The 18628-nt window shown below is 53.1% G+C and overlaps 1 protein-coding gene across 5 annotated transcripts in view; it reads right to left on the reverse strand.

Annotated features, from left to right (window-relative positions):
* Window positions 1–18628, reverse strand: part of LOC144726803 (interleukin-6 receptor subunit beta-like) — a 93803-nt gene that overhangs the window by 13398 nt on the left and 61777 nt on the right. For all 5 annotated transcript variants that reach the window (XM_078605713.1, XM_078605714.1, XM_078605710.1 and 2 more), the window contains 11 exons: window positions 18123–18218; window positions 16346–16503; window positions 14728–14873; window positions 14396–14549; window positions 13463–13545; window positions 13125–13335; window positions 11407–11757; window positions 10061–10162; window positions 8837–8983; window positions 6319–6462; window positions 1727–1823 (listed from right to left, as the gene is read on the reverse strand). In XM_078605713.1, the coding sequence (XP_078461839.1) occupies window positions 1727–1823; window positions 6319–6462; window positions 8837–8983; window positions 10061–10162; window positions 11407–11757; window positions 13125–13335; window positions 13463–13545; window positions 14396–14549; window positions 14728–14873; window positions 16346–16503; window positions 18123–18218 (1689 nt within the window). The remainder of the gene's footprint in view (window positions 1–1726; window positions 1824–6318; window positions 6463–8836; window positions 8984–10060; window positions 10163–11406; window positions 11758–13124; window positions 13336–13462; window positions 13546–14395; window positions 14550–14727; window positions 14874–16345; window positions 16504–18122; window positions 18219–18628) is intronic.

Here is an 18628-nt window from a genome sequence, read left to right on the forward strand (position 1 = left end):
TTCAATCTCGTAAAATTTATATTGATCACTTCCCCCCGGAGTCGGAGGGGAGGGAGGAATGGACAGCAAGGAGTGGGGCATGCCTAGCTCGTGGAGCTGTGTGCTTCTTGAAGCACGGGGACCAGAAACGAGATGAGCCGAGTACGGCTCAGATCTGAGCTCTAAATGTTGTGGGGAATGTATGAAGTGTGTGTGTGTGTGTGGGACACGTGATGGCTGACGCTTCTAATCCAGCATTGTGGAGGCGAGGGTTGGTGGATCACACAAATGCTGTGAAATTCTCTTCCAATGAGAGTCGAGGTGCCATACCCTGGCTCGCCAGGAGAAGGAGATACCGGAAGTGGACTAATCACCATCTGATTTCATCTGTACGGGGATAAAGCGTTGCCCCCTCGCGCGAGGCGTGGCGTTTCTCTGGGTACTGTGGTTTCCTCCCACGTGTATAATAATACACACAACTCATCACTCATTTGCTGAAATCTTAGTTAAAAATAAAACCCCAATACAGGACCCTCATTAAGAAGAGTCCTACGACTCAGTATAGCTTTCCTAGATCAATACTTTTTTATTTGGTACATAAACAAGTTAACAAAACGTACAGCTCGGCCTCTGCTGCGAGAGCCATGTTGTTATTACTTCACAAGAGGCCGACAGAGGGCAGCACTACCGGCGTTTGCTTCAGAGCCGTTCTTGTTGTAATTTACTGTAGTAATTTACTGCCCTGGGTTGGATCCCAGGTGGACTCACAATTGACCAAAAAATTATATCAATTGCGAAAACAAAAGTGCAGTGTAGATAAGCGGGTTGGTAAGAATATGAATTTGAAATATGATCAGCCTGAAACCTTCTATTAAAAGTGCGTTGAGAGTTTTTGTCTGCTATAAATTTCCACGTGATAAGACACTTCGTTTAGCTAACATTTGTGGCCAGGTAGCTTCTGAAAAAAGAGCTAAATAGCTCAGTGGGCCTTAACCGATAAAATAAAAAAAGTTGAAATAATTTCAGTGCCTTTACGTGAGCCCCCACCAAGAGTGATGGCAACGTCGTACGGGAACGGGATGCCTCCGGTAAAATTGGCCAACCAGCGGAAGCCATTCTCTTGTGAGTGAGTGACACGTTTGGTTGGACGGGTTGAGGCTCGTGCCATCTAATTATAGCTGCTGTGCTCTCGGGGGTTTGAGCCAAGAGCGACACTTTGCAGAGTGTGGGACCTTGCAGAGGAGCTTTGGTAGCCACGGCAGCGTGAGCAGCAACAAAGTTGTCACTTGTGTCTCAAAAAAAGGCACGTACTTTCCACACTCCTAATCTTCACCAACCGTCCGCTATTTGTTAACGAAACCCCCAACCATAACCACCCAACTTAGGACCAACGTTCCATGTATACCGTTTTTTCCTGGATTTTTCTGTTGCGTGTAGTCACTTTAAGATGTTTCTTGTTCGTGTTTTTGTTTGTTGCGGTTGCACCCGAGTCAAGAGCCGCATGGCTCACAGGGCTACACCTAATACATGAAACTGAAAAACTGAAAATTACTGGCCAGACCCATACTTTACCAACTCTCTTATCCGCCAGATTGCCGAACCAACTCGCCGAGTAGCCACGAACACGACCTCCCACTGACCCTGCCCCTACCCCCACATCCTGCGCCTGGACAGGGCCCCCTATTCAGCGTTTGCCGTTGTGGGTCACAGCGTTGGGGCATCTCGTGCTGGGGGGGGGGGGGGGTACCAGTTCCTGCAGCGCGTGCACAGGCACGCGGTGGAGAGCGCCAGCAGCAGCACGGCCACGCACACCACAGTCACCATGGCCAACACCTTCCAGTCATCTGGTGAGATGGGGGAGAGGAGGGAGAGTTCGGGGAGAGAGGGGGGAGAGGGGGGGTCGTGAGATACACGGGAGATGGACGAGAGGTGCCGTGGTCTGGAGGTGTCTCCCCGTCCCCACGGGCCCTGCTGCTGCTGCTGCTGCTGCTCTGGGCTCTGGCAGGTTCCGTTACTCAAGTTCCACCTGACTGCCACACACACACACGTCGCTTAGCAAACGCAATTGCATAGCAGCAGATTGACCCAACGGGGGGAAAAAACCCTAAAGCTTAAAGACCAAGAGACATTTACGGATGTGAAGGTTGTTGACAACACTCATGACACGACAGTGGAGACCGCTCTCAGCCGTGACTGAACAAGACACTGAAGAAGGACGCTGTGGGGATATTTCCTCCATAAACGGAACGATTGGAAGACTCCGCCAAACTGCGAATGCGGCGAGGTGCAAACCACGATGGTACATCACCGACGACTGCCCAATACGCCACGTGTCCTTCTGGTGGAACACGCGGACTCCGCTCAGCTTTTACAAAATAAACAAGACAGTTGCGGCCCCGTTGCTTTCTTTTCCAAACGCGATACGAAAGAAGAATGATAAAATAGGATAGACATTCTTTTTAAAACGGTGTCAATATTATCGTGGATATCAATGTCCCATGGCTTTGTAATTCCGTTTTACAATTGTATCGCTTTCATGACAACTGTCACAATGGACGGACATCGCGGGCGTGCCGCCATCGTGCAGGCACGACGCAGCGAGTCGGCCAGGACCATCGACGGGTAATTCCATCCGCAGACTGTCGCTGTCGTTAAGTGCACTAGCCACCCCCGCTATATATGGCTAATGGTCATAAATTACCGGTCCCGGAGAGATGAGACACTTATAAGTGCTGTCTGGGGGAATATTGGTCCCAAAATAAAGTGTCTGCACGGGGGATGTCCAGTCGATGCAGCGAGAGGCAGTGAAAAGTGTCATCACCACCAGCAACACCCGATATGTGCAAGCCAAGCTATTTGCGAGCTCCCCCACCAGCCTCCATCCCTCTCGATCTCTCATCCCTCTCTGTCTCTCTCAATCACTCTCCAGCCTTCTCCATTCCGCTCCTTCTAGCATGCATCTCATAGTCACTCCTTGCCCCGGTCTCTCACTTTCCCCTCTGTATTCTTTGATTTTTTCGGTAAAGTCACGTGGGTAAAAAATAAAATAAATGAAAACAACTAAATTAAATCATAATAGTATCTACGTGACTTTACCGGAAAAAAACAAAGAGTATGAATCCTTGCAGTCAAGAAAGCTTCTGTGTTTCTATTGTTCCTGTCTCTGTGTTTCTATTGTTTACGTCTCTGTGTTTCTATTGTTCACGTCTCTGTTTCTATTGTTCACGTCTCTGTGTTTCTATTGTTCACGTCTCTGTGTTTCTATTGTTCACGTCTCTGTTTCTATTGTTCACGTCTCTGTGTTTCTATTGTTCACGTCTCTGTGTTTCTATTGTTCACGTCTCTGTGTTTCTATTGTTCACGTCTCTATGTTTCGATTGTTCACGTCTCTGTGTTTCTATTGTTCACGTCTCTGTGTTTCTATTGTTCATGTCTCTGTGTTTCTATTGTTCACGTCTCTGAGTTTCTATTTTTGATGTGCTCTCCCCCACCCGGACCTTTCAGACCCTGGAAATGTTTAATATTATCCGTAAAAAAGAAAACGTTGAATGTTGTTTGTTATTATTTAAGTCGGGCAGTTTTAAAACGCTTGACATTTCAGGACCGAGGGTGCTTTACTTTCAGAACCATCCACGGTTGTTTTAAGGCCGAGTCCATCTAGGGGAAGCCCAGGACCGGTTCGGATATCCGTCAACAATGTTGGCTGTGAGCAAGAATCAAACTCGGGTGGTTGGGTTCGTAGCGGAGTGCAGCGCTAACCACGGCACGACCGCTTCCCACAATATACAGAGACACAGACACACTGACAACGGGCAGCAGCACGCGACGCACGCGCTGCCAGTGAGGCACCCTCGTGTGTCAGGACGCTCTCCGGGTTCTCCAGACAGCAGAAGCCACTAAATATAGACGGGAGCCCCGCGCGGGTCCATTCGGACGATTCCCTTGCGACGCTCCGCTTACAGGAAGGACGTGAGCTCAGTGACCTTCGCTTTCCGGCTTTGACATTTAAGGAATTACACACGGCCGGGAATGGGCGGAGAGGCACCGGCTCCAAAAGGGGATTCAGCAATCTGCGCTCGTCGGAAGGTGTTTCGGTTGTTTAAGTAAAAAGCACAGATTGCAAGTCTCGTAACAAAACGAGCAAAAAAAACGTAGTGCAATTTTGAGTGGGACAATTAAACTCGGATCCCAGAAATTCAACAAAGCACTCACGGATGATCCAGTGACGACCGCTGCCCATGCCTTTAGCTCAGGGCGAGCAGGTTGAGTTGCTTCGCGTTGGGGATTTGTGTCCTAGAATGAACACTGGCCCCACTAGAACTGATTTTGACTTCGAACCTGCTTGAACTCGTTTTACTCTGCCTGGCTTGATGATGATTATGATGGAGGCGAGTCGCCCTCAGCCAGGATATGAACTCACAATCTCACTGATCTATCGAATGATCTACACTCCAGCTGGGGTATAATGATTAACATGTACGTGGTGTTGATGATTGGCTCTGTGTTTTTAAAATCGATCCGCCGAACTGCAAAGTCCCTTGGCCAATGCGAACTGCACTCTAGCGCCCACATCACCTTGAGAGAGGACACTTCAGAACTCACAAAGGCAAACTGAAGTATTACAATTCATCGCATGCGCTCAAAACTAACTCGCCCGTTTTACGCCACGGGGTTTTAACCTCCGACTCTGCTCCGACACGCCTCCTAGATCCGCACGCAGCTCAGGAATGTCTGAGCCATGACTCACGCTGGTTGGAACATGCGTGTAATCACGCGAGCACGCGTGTCTCAGTTGCGCTGTCCTTCGTCGCAGTTGCCCTCCTGCCGCGGGATGGAACGCGTGCCACGCTCTGCTCGTGACGCGGCGGCAAGTGTCACAGGCACACTAAAGATAGCTACAACGAGCATGGGTAGTTGGGGGATTTCCCAGCACAGGAAGCTCCCTGCGTCCACGTTATTTCTTTCAAAGGAAATCGAAGGAGAGAAGAAGGTGCAGTAGTGTACATGGAAAACTATTGCTGTGATCAGTGAGCGGCAGAAAAGTCTGCAGGATCATGGGCATGACATCTGCCACACACTCCAGGCACGCAGGGTAATACGCTGTGTAGCGTGATGCACGATCCATCGCACCGGGAGACGTGGAGACCTCTGGTCTGATGCGGTGTCACGCGCCCCCACACCGTGGTGACGATGCCTGGACAGCACCGGTCTCCCAGTCCTTTCCCTGTATCCTGACCCCGTTCATATTCTAGTCGTGCGATGTGCATCGTGCCACGAGACAGATTCATTTCCATTCACAGCTCTCGCACAGATCCAGCTGTGGACAGAGAATGACCATGGGGAAATTCTATCACAGAGCTAAGTTGAAGTGTCTTCCATCCCGATGGCTAATGTAAACTATTTGTGAAGGGCTATGTATACTCTGATATGTAAACATTGCCCAAAGATCACCCGTGTGGACTGTACATGGGAACTGCATTTTGTTCCCTGAGTGCTCTCGTCCATTCAGTCACTCCAAGCCAGAGTCGTTCTATTTCCCGATACACAATATTGCGTCTGACTGTGTGGGGTGTAAAAAACACCCCTGCTTGTGAAAGATTGAATCGCAATTGATAATAGCCTGAAATGTATCGAGCAACACTGCAATCGTTTGACTAATTCATAAATTCGTTTGCTCTTCTGGCTTTATATGAGATTTACTTTGTTTTCCAGGGGAAATTTTGATTAAGAAATAACAACAGGAGAGTGAGTGTGCCTACTGGGTCCAGTATCTTAGACAAAAACACAATCAGTCACCCTTGACGGAGCCTCACGGCGGAACACGCATTACTTCCCCTCGAGCCGCATGCATCGCAAATGTGGAAGTGAAAGTGCGTGTGATTTGTCAACTGCTCTCTATATAAATACATAAATAGCCGTGCCCTGCTTCACAGAAAAAAAGTAGAGTTTGGCACTTGAGGCGTTCGCGTTTATTTGTATTTGACAGTGTAAGCCTTTTGCGGATTCTTTATTTTTTTAAAGTTCAACTCCTCCGCTCGTTCCGGGCTATTTTAAATTCAGCAGAAAATAACGCTGAGTCCACCTCTTGTCGTGTCGCTCGCCGGCGGAGCGTGGCAGGGAGCGGCCGCAGAGCCTCAGGGGCCCCACGGCTGCCCGGAGTTACTCGGCGGAGCGGATTCAGTCCACTCACCTACTGGCCACTCACCCACAACTCCGTTTACTTGTCAACTTACAGAGGTGTGAAGAGAGGGGTGAGGAGAGGGGTGCGAAGAGAGGTGAGGAGAGGTGTGGAGAGGGGCGTGAAGAGAGGGGTGAGGAGGGAGAGGCGCTCCCCGTTACCCAGGTGCTTGGTTTTGAAGGAGATTGAGGAGCCGTCGGGTCCCTCCCCGCCGCCGGTGCGAGCCCTCGCCCACACCGTGTACACCGTGCTGCTGCGGAGGTGGGGCAGCACGACGCTCAACTGCGACGCGTCCACCTCCACCGCTGCACACGCACGCACACACCGCACGCACACACACACACACCGCACACACACACCGCACGCACGCACACACCGCACACACACACCGCACGCACGCACACACATCGCACGCATGCACACACACCGCACGCACACACACACACCGCACGCACACACACACACCGCACGCACACACCGCACGCACACACACACCGCACACACACACCGCACGCACGCACACACACCGTACGCACACACACACAAACACACCGCACACACGCATACACACACCGCACGCACGCACACACGCATACACACACCGCACACACGCATACACACACCGCACGCACGCACACACACCGCACGCACGCACACACACCGCACGCACGTACACACACACCGCACAAACACACACCGCACGCACACCCACACACACCGCACACACACACACCGCACGCACGTACACACACCGCACGCACGTACACACACACCGCACGCACACACACACACACCGCACGCACACACACACACCGCACGTACACACACCGCACGCACGCACACACACCGCACGCACGCACACACACACCGCACAAACACACACCGCACGCACACCCACACACACCGCACACACACACACCGCACGCACACACACCGCACGCACGTACACACACACCGCACCCACACACACCGCACACACACACACCGCACGCACACACAGTATGCACACACACCGCAAGCACACACAAACAATTAATTTTCAGTCACATCCACTCCCGCACCTACGCAACAAAGTTAAGCGCACATGTGTACACATGTACACACATGTGTACACACGTGTACACATGTGTGTACACATGTACAAGATGTTTTCTGAATTATGAAACCAGGCACATCTGTCATGGGGAATGGAGGAGTAACTCTGCACTGTTCAAATACACAGAGGCAACTCCCGTCCCACGCATTCGCTGACTTCGCGAGCCACACAACGCTCCCTGTGGACAGCCCCACGCATCGGCACCAACCAAACACCGAGACTGGGGCTGAGTGCATGGGCGCGAGGCCACGTGCACCCGTGGCGTGTCAGGGTGCGCATAGCCAGGGAGTTCGTCGGCAGTGTCACAAATGACAAGGGGCTTGCAATCGCCATGATTCACAATGCCGTGGCTTTTAACTCGATCTGGTAGGATTAGTTAATTAAGCCGATTAATCAAATACACATTGCTCATCGACTGCTTTTATCCCGGGTCGATTTCTCACGCCCCCTGAAAATGTTGGCCACCCTGACATCCTGCCCAGTGAAGGCAGGAACTCCCGACGAACCATGCCCCGGGCACGCGGCTGATGATGATGGCGAAGCCAAGCCCTGCCCATCACCGCACATCCAGTGGCACACGTGGAAACAGATGCCAGACTTTTTCCCCCCAACTATTTTCATGCTATGCGATTAGTCAAGTAATGGAACCGATAATTGGTAGGGTATTCGATTAATTTCATTCATCAGAGTGCCAGCACAACTTTCAACACGATTGGTTGCAATGCCAGGGATCAACTCACTTAGCTTTAAAAGTGATATAAGTTAATGACGATATTAATTACAAATTTAAATCAATCTATTGCTGGATGAAGGCATCCCAACGCCATTGTTGGTCATGGGGGCTGCTTATTCTTAGGTTTTTTCGGTAAAGTCACGTAGGTAAAAAATTTAAATTTATGAAAGTAAAATAAAATAAAAATAAAAATCACGACGTTTCGGAGGCAACACAAGCTTCCGTCTTCAGCTTGTGTTGCCTCCGAAACGTCGTGATTTTTATTTTATTTTACTTTCATTAATTATAATTTTTTACCTACGTGACTTTACCGAAAAAAACCTAAGAATATGAATCCTTGCAGTCACGAAAGCTTCAAATCTAGAATGGGGGCTACTGTTTGACCATCGGTTAGCGCAGGTTGGTGAAGAGTGGAGGAGGTAACCAGAACCAGTTCAGACATCACTCGCCATTGATGCCAGCCATGACCGGGATCTGAACTCGGGTTTGCCGCGTTCACAGCGCAGTGCGTGAACGACTGCGTCCGAGAGACACAACGCCGCACCCCGTCGACGAATCCCAAAACACTAATTTGGGCCGGAAACCCCTGACGTGCGATGCATGTTTTCTGGAACAACTTTTACATCTGCTCTACATTTGCGGGATTATTTACGCGCCGCTGTGTAGGTGTTGTGCCAGGGCGCTGAGTCACCGATTTGTTAATGGAAAAAGAGGAAACGCACCCAAGAGGGTCTTACAGACCTCATAGACGGAGCGATTAAATCATCTCGTGCGCAGGAGCCCAGCACGGATCGTAACTACGATCGCTGCAGTGACGCGGCCCGCGTGCTCGACGGCTCCGGTGACCTACTCTTGTTGAGGTGCGAGGGGTCGCTGTAGTGGATGGTGTAGCCCCGGAGGACGCCGCGCCTATTCTCCAGAGGAATCGCCTGCCAGGAGAGCTGTGCGCTGCTGCCCTGCACCTCCTGTATCTCCAGCTCCGGACCCCGATCAGGAGCTGCCCATTCAAGTGCACACAGGCGCGTGCACGCGGCACAAAGACAACGATCCGCTGAGGAGCCTTCAGCAGACTGTTGGGGCAAGTGCTGTTAGGCAGCAGCTACGAAGGCCGGCGCAGCACACGAGGGGGTGGGTGGCTACCATCACGTTGGGCTGCCTTTGTCTCCTCAGTGCTGATGTTCACACACCGTACCAGGTACTCATTTAATCACTAATATACAAAGACAAAATCCCCTGTATAGCCATAACAGACTGTAGGGGCAAGTGCTGTTAGCGAGTAGCATCTATGAAGGCCGGCACGGCATACGAGGGGGTGGGTGGCCAGCACCTTGTCTCCCCACCACACGAGGTACTCATTTGAGGCTGAGTCGACTTAGGGGAGGCCCAGGACCGGTTCAGATAATCCTCACTGGTGTTGGCCGTGAGCAGGAATCGAACTCGGTTCGCCAGGTTTGTAGTGCGGCGCGCTGATCGCGACACAACCGCTCCCCACAACGTACAAAGACACACAGACCCACTCGCAATCACGCGTGAAGACATACACACGGAGACAGACGGACACACACGGACACACTCACGTACCCTCACCCTGACACGAGCCCTCACGCATCCGACTCGAGGGGACCCGTTTTTGTGGTGCGAGAGTATTTTGCCAGAAGTGTGAACATGTGGTCGCGTCCCAGGAGAGTCGAACGGACCGTGTGCTATGCCACAAATGTGCAGCACGCGCTCTCTGTGTGCCCGCCCCTGCCCTGGCTGTCCACACGGGGGGCGGTGTGAGTGGGTGCAGCACAGTCAGTCGACTGGCAGCTCCCACGTGGTGGGGCAAAGTGTGGGTCTGGGTGCTCCCACGCCTCCTCCAAGACGTCTGGCCGGTCTGAAAGAGGAGGCCAAAAACTCCCTCTGGAGGGGCTCCGTGGGGCTCCCTATTACCGAGGCCCTTCCTGGAGCAGTGGCGCGACAGATAAATCACTGCACCCCCCCCCCCCTGTCTCTACAACAGGCTGCACCCCCCTGTCTCTCTACAACAGGCTGCACAGGGCATAGAGAATTGGGGGGGGGGGGCTCGACTCACGGCATTCGCGGGCGAAGGCGATCGTCCTTGCGGGGAGCCCCTCCCTTCGGGTGTAGCGCGCGTAGACCGACACCGCGTAGCCCACGCAGGGCTCCAGGCTCCCTGTGGGGGTCAGAGGCCACAGGTCAGCGGGGGGATCCCCTCCCCCACGCCACGGACTGTTGCGATGTGGTCGTGGGGAGCGACGTTTGGCTCCGGACGCAGCCAACTGCCGGGAACGCCGTCCAGTGGCTTCACGTTCCGTCTCCTCGTGACTGCTCTCCGCTACAACATAAAAATGCGCGGCCTCTCCTCGTGGGATCGCACGCCTGTGCGGTTAGCACCCTCGCTCTACGTTGACGTTTTTCTAACTTAAGTTGACCATGAAAGGGTTTTCAGAGGAATCTGTCAAAGCCAACTTTTGTTCCTGGAAAATATAAGGTAATGTGTCTTGCTGCTGCTGCTGCTGAAACGATTGAAGGATGACTTGTCACGGGGCAATGTGTGGGTTACCAGCCCACGTCGCCCATCTGCCCCGTCTGACCGTCAAGGGAGGAAGGAGGCTGAGTGTCCCAGGAAAGAGCAAAGTGCCTGCAGTGATCCACAGGGGTTGCCCTCCTTCGTAGAGAATGCACCGTAGGCACGCTCACGCGCTCTTCTCGAGTCTTGGAAACTCCACCACCACCGGCATCGTAAATGGAGCTCGTTAGACCGAGAAGGAGGTGCCGGATTGAAACGGGGACCTTCTGTGTTAAGGACACCTCCCCATAAAAAAGTTGAGCTGGGTCAACAGGAACTCGTTGCAGTTTGTAATAATACAAGTTTGAGGGTCTCGGCGTTTATCAATGCAAAACAAACACATCAAGCAATGACGATCGCAGTCACACATAGCCAAGTTATTTGGGTAAAGAAAATTGTCCATATAACTTGATGAATAAAACCAGGTACTTCGTACAAAGATAAAGAATTGAATACTAAACACTCAGTGACGGTATTTGCCAAATATCCCAATGCAGGAACCTTTTGGAAAGTAGTCTTGAGACTTAGTGACGCTCTCCCGAGTGCACGATCGTCATTATATGCAATCAATAACAATACCACGTTTTTATAAATTATTTTCTAAAATTATTGGATTGTGAGACTGGCCCGCATAAGCATCCCCGAAAACATTGACATTCACACTTGCAAATCAGAGATTGCACCCATCCAATGAGACGCTATCGAGATGAGAGAGGCAACGGACGACGCACAGATACAATAACAGTACCGTTCCGTGGAGCCAACATGGCCATGCCGTGCCCTCCTCAATCAATTCCAGGAAACACAGGTGCATTGTTAAAATGTCGGAACGGCTCCCGATGCCTCACCCGTGATGTTGAAGGAGAGGCTGTTAGCTGGCAGCCGGGCCCAGCTGGTCAGGCTGGGTGTGAGCAAAGGGCTCCACGGTGATGGCGCTGTCAGTGCTGCTGCTTCTGCTGCTGCCATCGAAGACGACGGCGAGGTTAACGAGGGCAGCGATGAAAGCGTCGGCGGCGACGCCGACGGAAGATCCGATGACGTGGATGACGACGTCGAGCGGCTCGTTGGACTCCACTCCACCAGGTAGCCCTTGACCATGTGATGGTGGCATTCTGGGGGTGCCCAGGTGACGAGCAACGCCGGGCGTCCATCGGGTCCCTCCTGGCTGTGGGCGCTCAGCTGCAGTGGAGGCAGCACCCCTGTCACACATAAAGACAAAGGTCCCCCGTGAAGCCTTAACAGACTGTTGGGGCAAGGGGGCGCCACGGTGGCGAGATGTTAACTACCTCGCCCTGCATACAGGAGGTCGTGGGTTTGACCAAGACCCTGACGCCTGCTGTATATTTGGAGTTTGCGTGTCTCTCCCTGTGGTCGCGTAGATTTTTCTCTGGGTCCTCCGGTTTTTCTCTCCACATTTAGAAACATGTGTTTAGAGAATTTGGCTGCTATAAATTATTTTTCACATGATAAGCCACATTGTGGCCAGGTTTCTTCTGAAAACATAAACTAGATAGCTCAGTGGACCTTATCTGGTAACATAAAAATTGTTTATAGTAAAAATAGTTTTAAAAAGTGCTGTTAGCGAGCACCTATGAAGGCCGGCACGGCACACTATGGGGTGGGTGGCCAACACCACGCCCTTTGCCTCCCCAATGCTGTTATTTACACAATGCACCAGGTACTTATTGTAAGGCTGAGTCGACCTACGGGAGGCCCAGAACCACTTCAGATATTCACCACTGTTATGGTGACGTGCGCGGAAATCTAACTCGGGTTGCCGGGTTCACACACGCGCATACACAAGTGGGTGCCATGCAGAAAATAGGAGTCATAGGTCACTGGAAGTGAATCATACTCGCCAACACTCCACGCTTTAAAACTGGAGTTTAAAGACGGTCGTCCAGTTAGGAGCGCACTCAATCCAACTGCGGCGGTGGAATGGGCACATTTCGTGTGGAATTGGCGGCACGTTAAATGCAAAGTGGATAACCTTGATAACCAATGGTAATTATCAAAACATGCCGACATTGAAACATCACTGCAGGGGAACCTAACACCTCACTATCCAAGCCGCGTGGTGTGTGATGGTTGCACAATCATAGCATGAATTGCCACTGGAACAGTTTCAGAGCCCTTCGGCTGCCCCGATGAGCCGCCCTAACCCTGAGCTGATTGGCTGCCGTCTATACGTTAATAGGTCAACCTGGAGAATGTGGCAGCACGTTAACGTTGCACCCCTGTGATGTCCCTTGAGATGGTGGTCAACGGAAGTCAGTGGAGACAATCCCGTGGGTCTGTAGTCTACGCTGCCAGGTCTATGCTCCCTGCCTTCATCAACCAGCGTGGTGAAATAGGGTCAAAACACCGCCGTGACCCACGCAGCACAGGGAGGGTCTCGTCCAGCAGCGGATCAGTAAACAATAGCCGTGCGTGTACACGACGCTCATCACGTGATCTGGCGTGACCCCATCGCTAAGTATCCCAGCGCCCGTATGAAACCGGCTAAGGCACCCTCCCGTACGCGCCCTGCCCGCACGATGCCGCACGGTGGTGTGGGAGCGCTCACCGGAGTGGGCGAGCGTCGGCACGCTGAACCCCGCGGAGTCCGATCTCCCCGCCGAGTTGACGGCACGGACGCTCACGTGGATGGGCTCGTTCGCCGACACGGACAGCGTCGCGCCGCGGTACCGCGCCTCCAGCTTCGTCTCCCGGTTCCCCGGATGCAGCGACACGAGCCAGTGCAGCACGCGGCCGCGCGCCTGCTTCTCCGGGAAATCCTGCCGCCGGGCACGCGACGTCCGGCGGTGGAGTTACGAGGACGTGGCACGGAGGTCTCCGTCGCGAAATTACTTTCGAATCGTTATTTGTATTATTTTGGACACGGGGAAAGAAGCGGTGGCTCACCTTCCACAAGACGGTGAGGTCCCGCCACCCCCGGGCGTCGGGCTCGCCGAGTTCCCTCCACACGCTCGGCGCCCCTAGCGGGACTGGAGACGCGGAGACGCATGGGAGGCACTCGGTCAGACAACACGCCCCTGGGAAAGGTGGCACGGCTCCCCGATGTGCGGCTACACGAGCTTCCCGTCTTCGCCAGCCCTCACTCACCTGCCTGGTGCCGTAAGGGCCGGGTGCAAGTTCACGTCCTCACTACGGCCCCCGGGACAAGTTTCACCCACGGCGTGAGCTCAAGCGCACCGTTAATCATAGCTTGTCGCGGCCTTGTGGCTAACTGCATAAACCCGACTCAGGTAATCAACTTTATTGCCTTGGTCAGCGTGTGGGATTTGCGGTCACAAGGCACACAGTGTGTGACACTGGCACATGCTTTTATCTCCCTACGCCGATGTCATATTTCTCTCTGGAGACACGTCTCCTAAATCTCTCTTGTGAATGCATTTCTCGCCCCTCTATTTATAATGTTTGCAACCCGCGGATCTTGGCACGTTACGGTTCTATTAGGGGACACGTGACGATTTGCCGTGCTCGTTCCCAGATCATGACACCAGTCAAAGGAGTAGAACGGTGATGCACGTGTGGGTAAACAAAACAAAAACTCACTGACCAAGGGAAAATCCCACATCTCGTGTATCACCACAGTTGCTGGAGTGAGATGAAGAGAGCAGGCCCCATGCTCGCACATCGGGGGTCCAGAGCAAAACATATTTTTGGCGCCCCTCCCCCTTTCAAATGATGAACTCCTCGTGAGATGACACACGAGATATCGACAAGGTGTATTGGGACGAGACAGAGAGAGATGTACTGCGATTGTCTGTCTGATGGGCACCCCATCATGAGGACGGGGCTGGTGCCAGCTCGTGCGGGAATATCGGCGTGCACCTGCGTCAGGTGTCTGTCCGACCCGCGGCTGGCTCCAGGGGCTCCAATATTCTCCTTCAGGTATCAGGCGGCAGCGCAGCTGGGCCCAGTAGAGGGAGCCAGGCGCCAGGTCGTACAGAGTGTAGTGCGATGCGTTGTCCATCACGTCGTTCACCTGCCAACGACAGGCACGCTCCCGTCACGACGCCAACGATGACCGTCCCAGCTCACCCCCGAGGGGCTCCACGCGAACGCGGCAGCACTCCGCGCCCCTCGCTCTGCCCCGTCCAACCATCCGCGTTTCTCTCGGCGGCGAGCAATTTCGGGCGCGAGTCCGCCGGGGTCGTCGGTACCGTGGTCCAGTGGCTGGTCCCTTGGTGTCGGTAGCGCAGTTGGCACTTGCTGTGGATCAAGGAGGGTTTTTCCCACTGCACCGTGAGCTGCGTGGGCTCGTCCCGCTCTGAAATCAGTTGCACGTTGCTCGGTGGAGGCAGGAGGACTGCAAGCGCACACACACACAGGCACACACACAGTCACACACACACACAGGCATACACACAGTCACACACACACACAGGGACACACACAGGCACACACACAGTCACACACACAGTCACACACACACACACAGGCACACACACACACAGGCACACACACAGACACACACACAGGCACACACAGGCACACACACAGGCACACAGGCACACACACAGGCACACACACAGTCACACACAGGCACACACACAGGCACACAGGCACACACACACACAGGCACACACACACAGGCACACGCGCACACACAGTCACACACACACACAGGCACACACACAGTCACACACAGGCACACACACAGTCACACACACACAGGCACACACACAGGCACACACACACACACAGTCACACACACAGGCACACACACAGGCACACACACACACGCACACACACACCGGCACACACACACAGGCACACAGGCACACAGGCACACACACAGGCACACACACACACAGGCACACACACACACAGGCACACACACACCGGCACACACCCACAGGCACACACACACACCGGCACACACACACAGGCACACGTGGGCACTTCGCGCGGGCTCTCGCTGCCACCGACGACTGCGCTGCTCATGTTAACGGCTGCGCTGGGCAAGGCTGCGATATTGAGCAACCATCGTGGTGGTTATAAGAACGTCGTGATTTGTACTCGGTATAGCACCCTCGTATACGCCGGACATTCCCTGAGTGCTTTACATCGCATCTCAACTCCACACATGAGAAAGGGCACCCCCAGTGGCAGCTCTGCCCCTGTGCGACACAAGGTGACTTGACACCTGGTCTGAAAGTGGCCACTGGTTTGCCATTAGTGGGCGATGATTGCTATGTGCGATCACAAATTGGGTAATTTGCAGGTACGTTTTTTAATTTGGCAAACCTTCATTATGAACGCGTGTTGGTGTTAAACGATTCCAAAATAAGGATCCCTCGTGAAGCCGGCACATGCTGGTGGGGGTAGCTGCCACGGTGTGATGGTTTACAGGCCCGACTTGCAATCCACACATCACAGGTTTGATTCCATTGAGGTTCCTCAGCAGAAATACATTTTGGGTTTGTCGCGCGACAAGATGCGTAATTCACCTATGCTACAGTTGTGCACAGTAATCAAGGTAATAGAATCATTAAATATATTTTGATTGTTATAAGAATTATCAGCTGTTCATGTTCATCAGGATCTGGTTTTCGCTCTGATATTTGGCACACGCATATTTTTATGCGAATCAGAAAACCCCTTGAGCTACTTGGGGGTGGGGGTCCTACAACATTGCTTTGTTTTTCGCATGTCCAGGGCAACCCCCCCCCCCCCCCACGTGTGGTGGGAGGAAACCCACGCGCACTCGAGCTGGTACGACACTTCGCCCGTGTCCGTGGGGCGACGCGGGAGGGGAGAGGGGCACAGGGCACGTACTCTTATTCTGGGGCTCGACTTGCAGGTGCTTGGATACAGCCGTGCCGTTGGCCGTCACCCACATGTCGTACATGTAGTTCACTCCCACGACGAGGTGGAATCTTCTGAGGTTGCAGACCACGCAGCCGTCCTTCTCGTCGCAGGCCATCCGCAGGAGCCTGTACTCGCAGCACGCCCCGTGCGAGAGGTCAAGGGTCAACGGGAAACGCACGCGGTTCGCTCGCATGTGGCATCGCGCAGATACACGAGATGTGACAGCAAAGATAATTGAGAGTAAAACCTCAGAGGTGACTACGTGAGCGATTCGCAGAATGTTGCGTTCACTTTAGATATGTGACCAGGCTCGAAGTACGTGCAATATGTCATTCATACTTCGCTTTTTGTTGTCAATTGTATCTTCCCACTTCTTTGTAGATGCGTGTCTTTTACTGAGATTTCTGCACTGCACGTGCTCTGTTCGCGCCTCTGCTCTTCTTTACGAAATTAGTTTTTGTCTCAATCGTTTCTCATCCGTGTCCCGTGAGCCAACGGGGATCGGTCAGTCGAATATATTAACATGTCCACCATGGGCAGTGTCCACCATGGGCAGTGTCCACCATGGGCAGTGTCCACCATGGGTACTGTCCACCAAGGGCAGTGTCCACCAAGGGCAGTGTCCACCATGGGCAGTGTCCACCAAGGGCAGTGTCCACCAAGGGCAGTGTCCACCAAGGGCAGTGTCCACTATGGGCAGTGTCCACCATGGGCAGTGTCCACCATGGGCAGTGTCCACCAAGGGCAGTGTCCACCATGGGCAGTGTCCACCATGGGTACTGTCCACCATGGGCAGTGTCCACCAAGGGCAGTGTCCACCATGGGCAGTGTCCACCAAGGGCAGTGTCCACCATGGGCAGTGTCCACCAAGGGCAGTGTCCACCATGGGCAGTGTCCACCAAGGGCAGTGTCCACCATGGGCAGTGTCCACCATGGGCAGTGTCCACCATGGGCAGTGTCCACCAAGGGCAGTGTCCACCATGGGTACTGTCCACCATGGGCAGTGTCCACCATGGGCAGTGTCCACCAAGGGCAGTGTCCACCATGGGCAGTGTCCACCATGGGTACTGTCCACCAAGGGCAGTGTCCACCATGGGTACTGTCCACCATGGGCAGTGTCCACCAAGGGCAGTGTCCACCATGGGTACTGTCCACCATGGGTACTGTCCACCAAGGGCAGTGTCCACCATGGGCAGTGTCCACCACGGGCAGTGTCCACCATGGGTACTCTCCACCAATATAGCTGTTAAATTTATATTAACTGTGCCAATCGACTAACAGGAACTTTGTTATGTTAATTGACCGAGTTGGTGGTAATGAAGATATGCACGATTTACGATATTACAGTTTATTTAAATATATAAAATACGTATAATAATTGGGTCTAGAATATGAACCCTGGCGCTCAATCCTTTAAACAGAGGAATCTAAGCAGTGTCGTGACGTGGAGGGTGTTTGTGATCACTATCGCAGGAAGAACACTTTGAAATAAAGTGTTAGCGTTTCACAAACCCGTGGTGCTCGGCTCTTGTGGCGTCTCCCACTTCTCCGGAGGACAGAACACAACGCAGAGTGCCTACCCATCCATTTATTTGTATTGTTATTGTTGTTGTCTATACATTTTATCCGACACGTGCCCCTCGCAAGCACTGACGACTGGAGGAGTGGGGACAGGGCGGACCGACTCTGCGCGCCTGTCGAGTGCCGTGTTGGCACCACTCCACGACGGCCGCGCGCTACTCACTGGTCGCCTTGCACGTCGTAGAAGCGGCTTTCTTCCCAGCTGGGGTCCACGTCGAGCGGAGGCGGCGTCGTGTCGTTGTTCGGCAAGTCGTGCTCCCTGAACGTGGCCAGGGTCGGGAACGAGGCGCGGATCAACAGCGGCAGCGCGCTGCCACGCGAGGCCCTGGTGGCGACGTGCGGGCTACGATGCGATCGAGGGGTTATTTTGTGGTATCGAGTGGTCTGGTTATAGATGTGCCCCCCCCTCCATGCAAAGAATAGCGATATATTGCCACCAAACTCAAGAAACGTATTACGTTGTATCAGCTCTCAACTCTTTGAGATATGGAGCCATCGCGTTCACAATATTCAATCGGAGTAGAAAGGGGGCCGTTACACATCAGTGGGGCATCTATATATGGATCATCTATTGCATGGACAGCACATGCGCCTCCTTTGTGCAGCAATTGGCCGACGTTAAACCATCTCTCGTTTCAAGAGGTAACGACGAGAAGCAATATAACAAAA

This window comes from Lampetra planeri, chromosome 24, assembly GCF_965212315.1.
Source record: "Lampetra planeri chromosome 24, kcLamPlan1.2.h2, whole genome shotgun sequence".
NCBI lineage: Eukaryota > Metazoa > Chordata > Hyperoartia > Petromyzontiformes > Petromyzontidae > Lampetra > Lampetra planeri.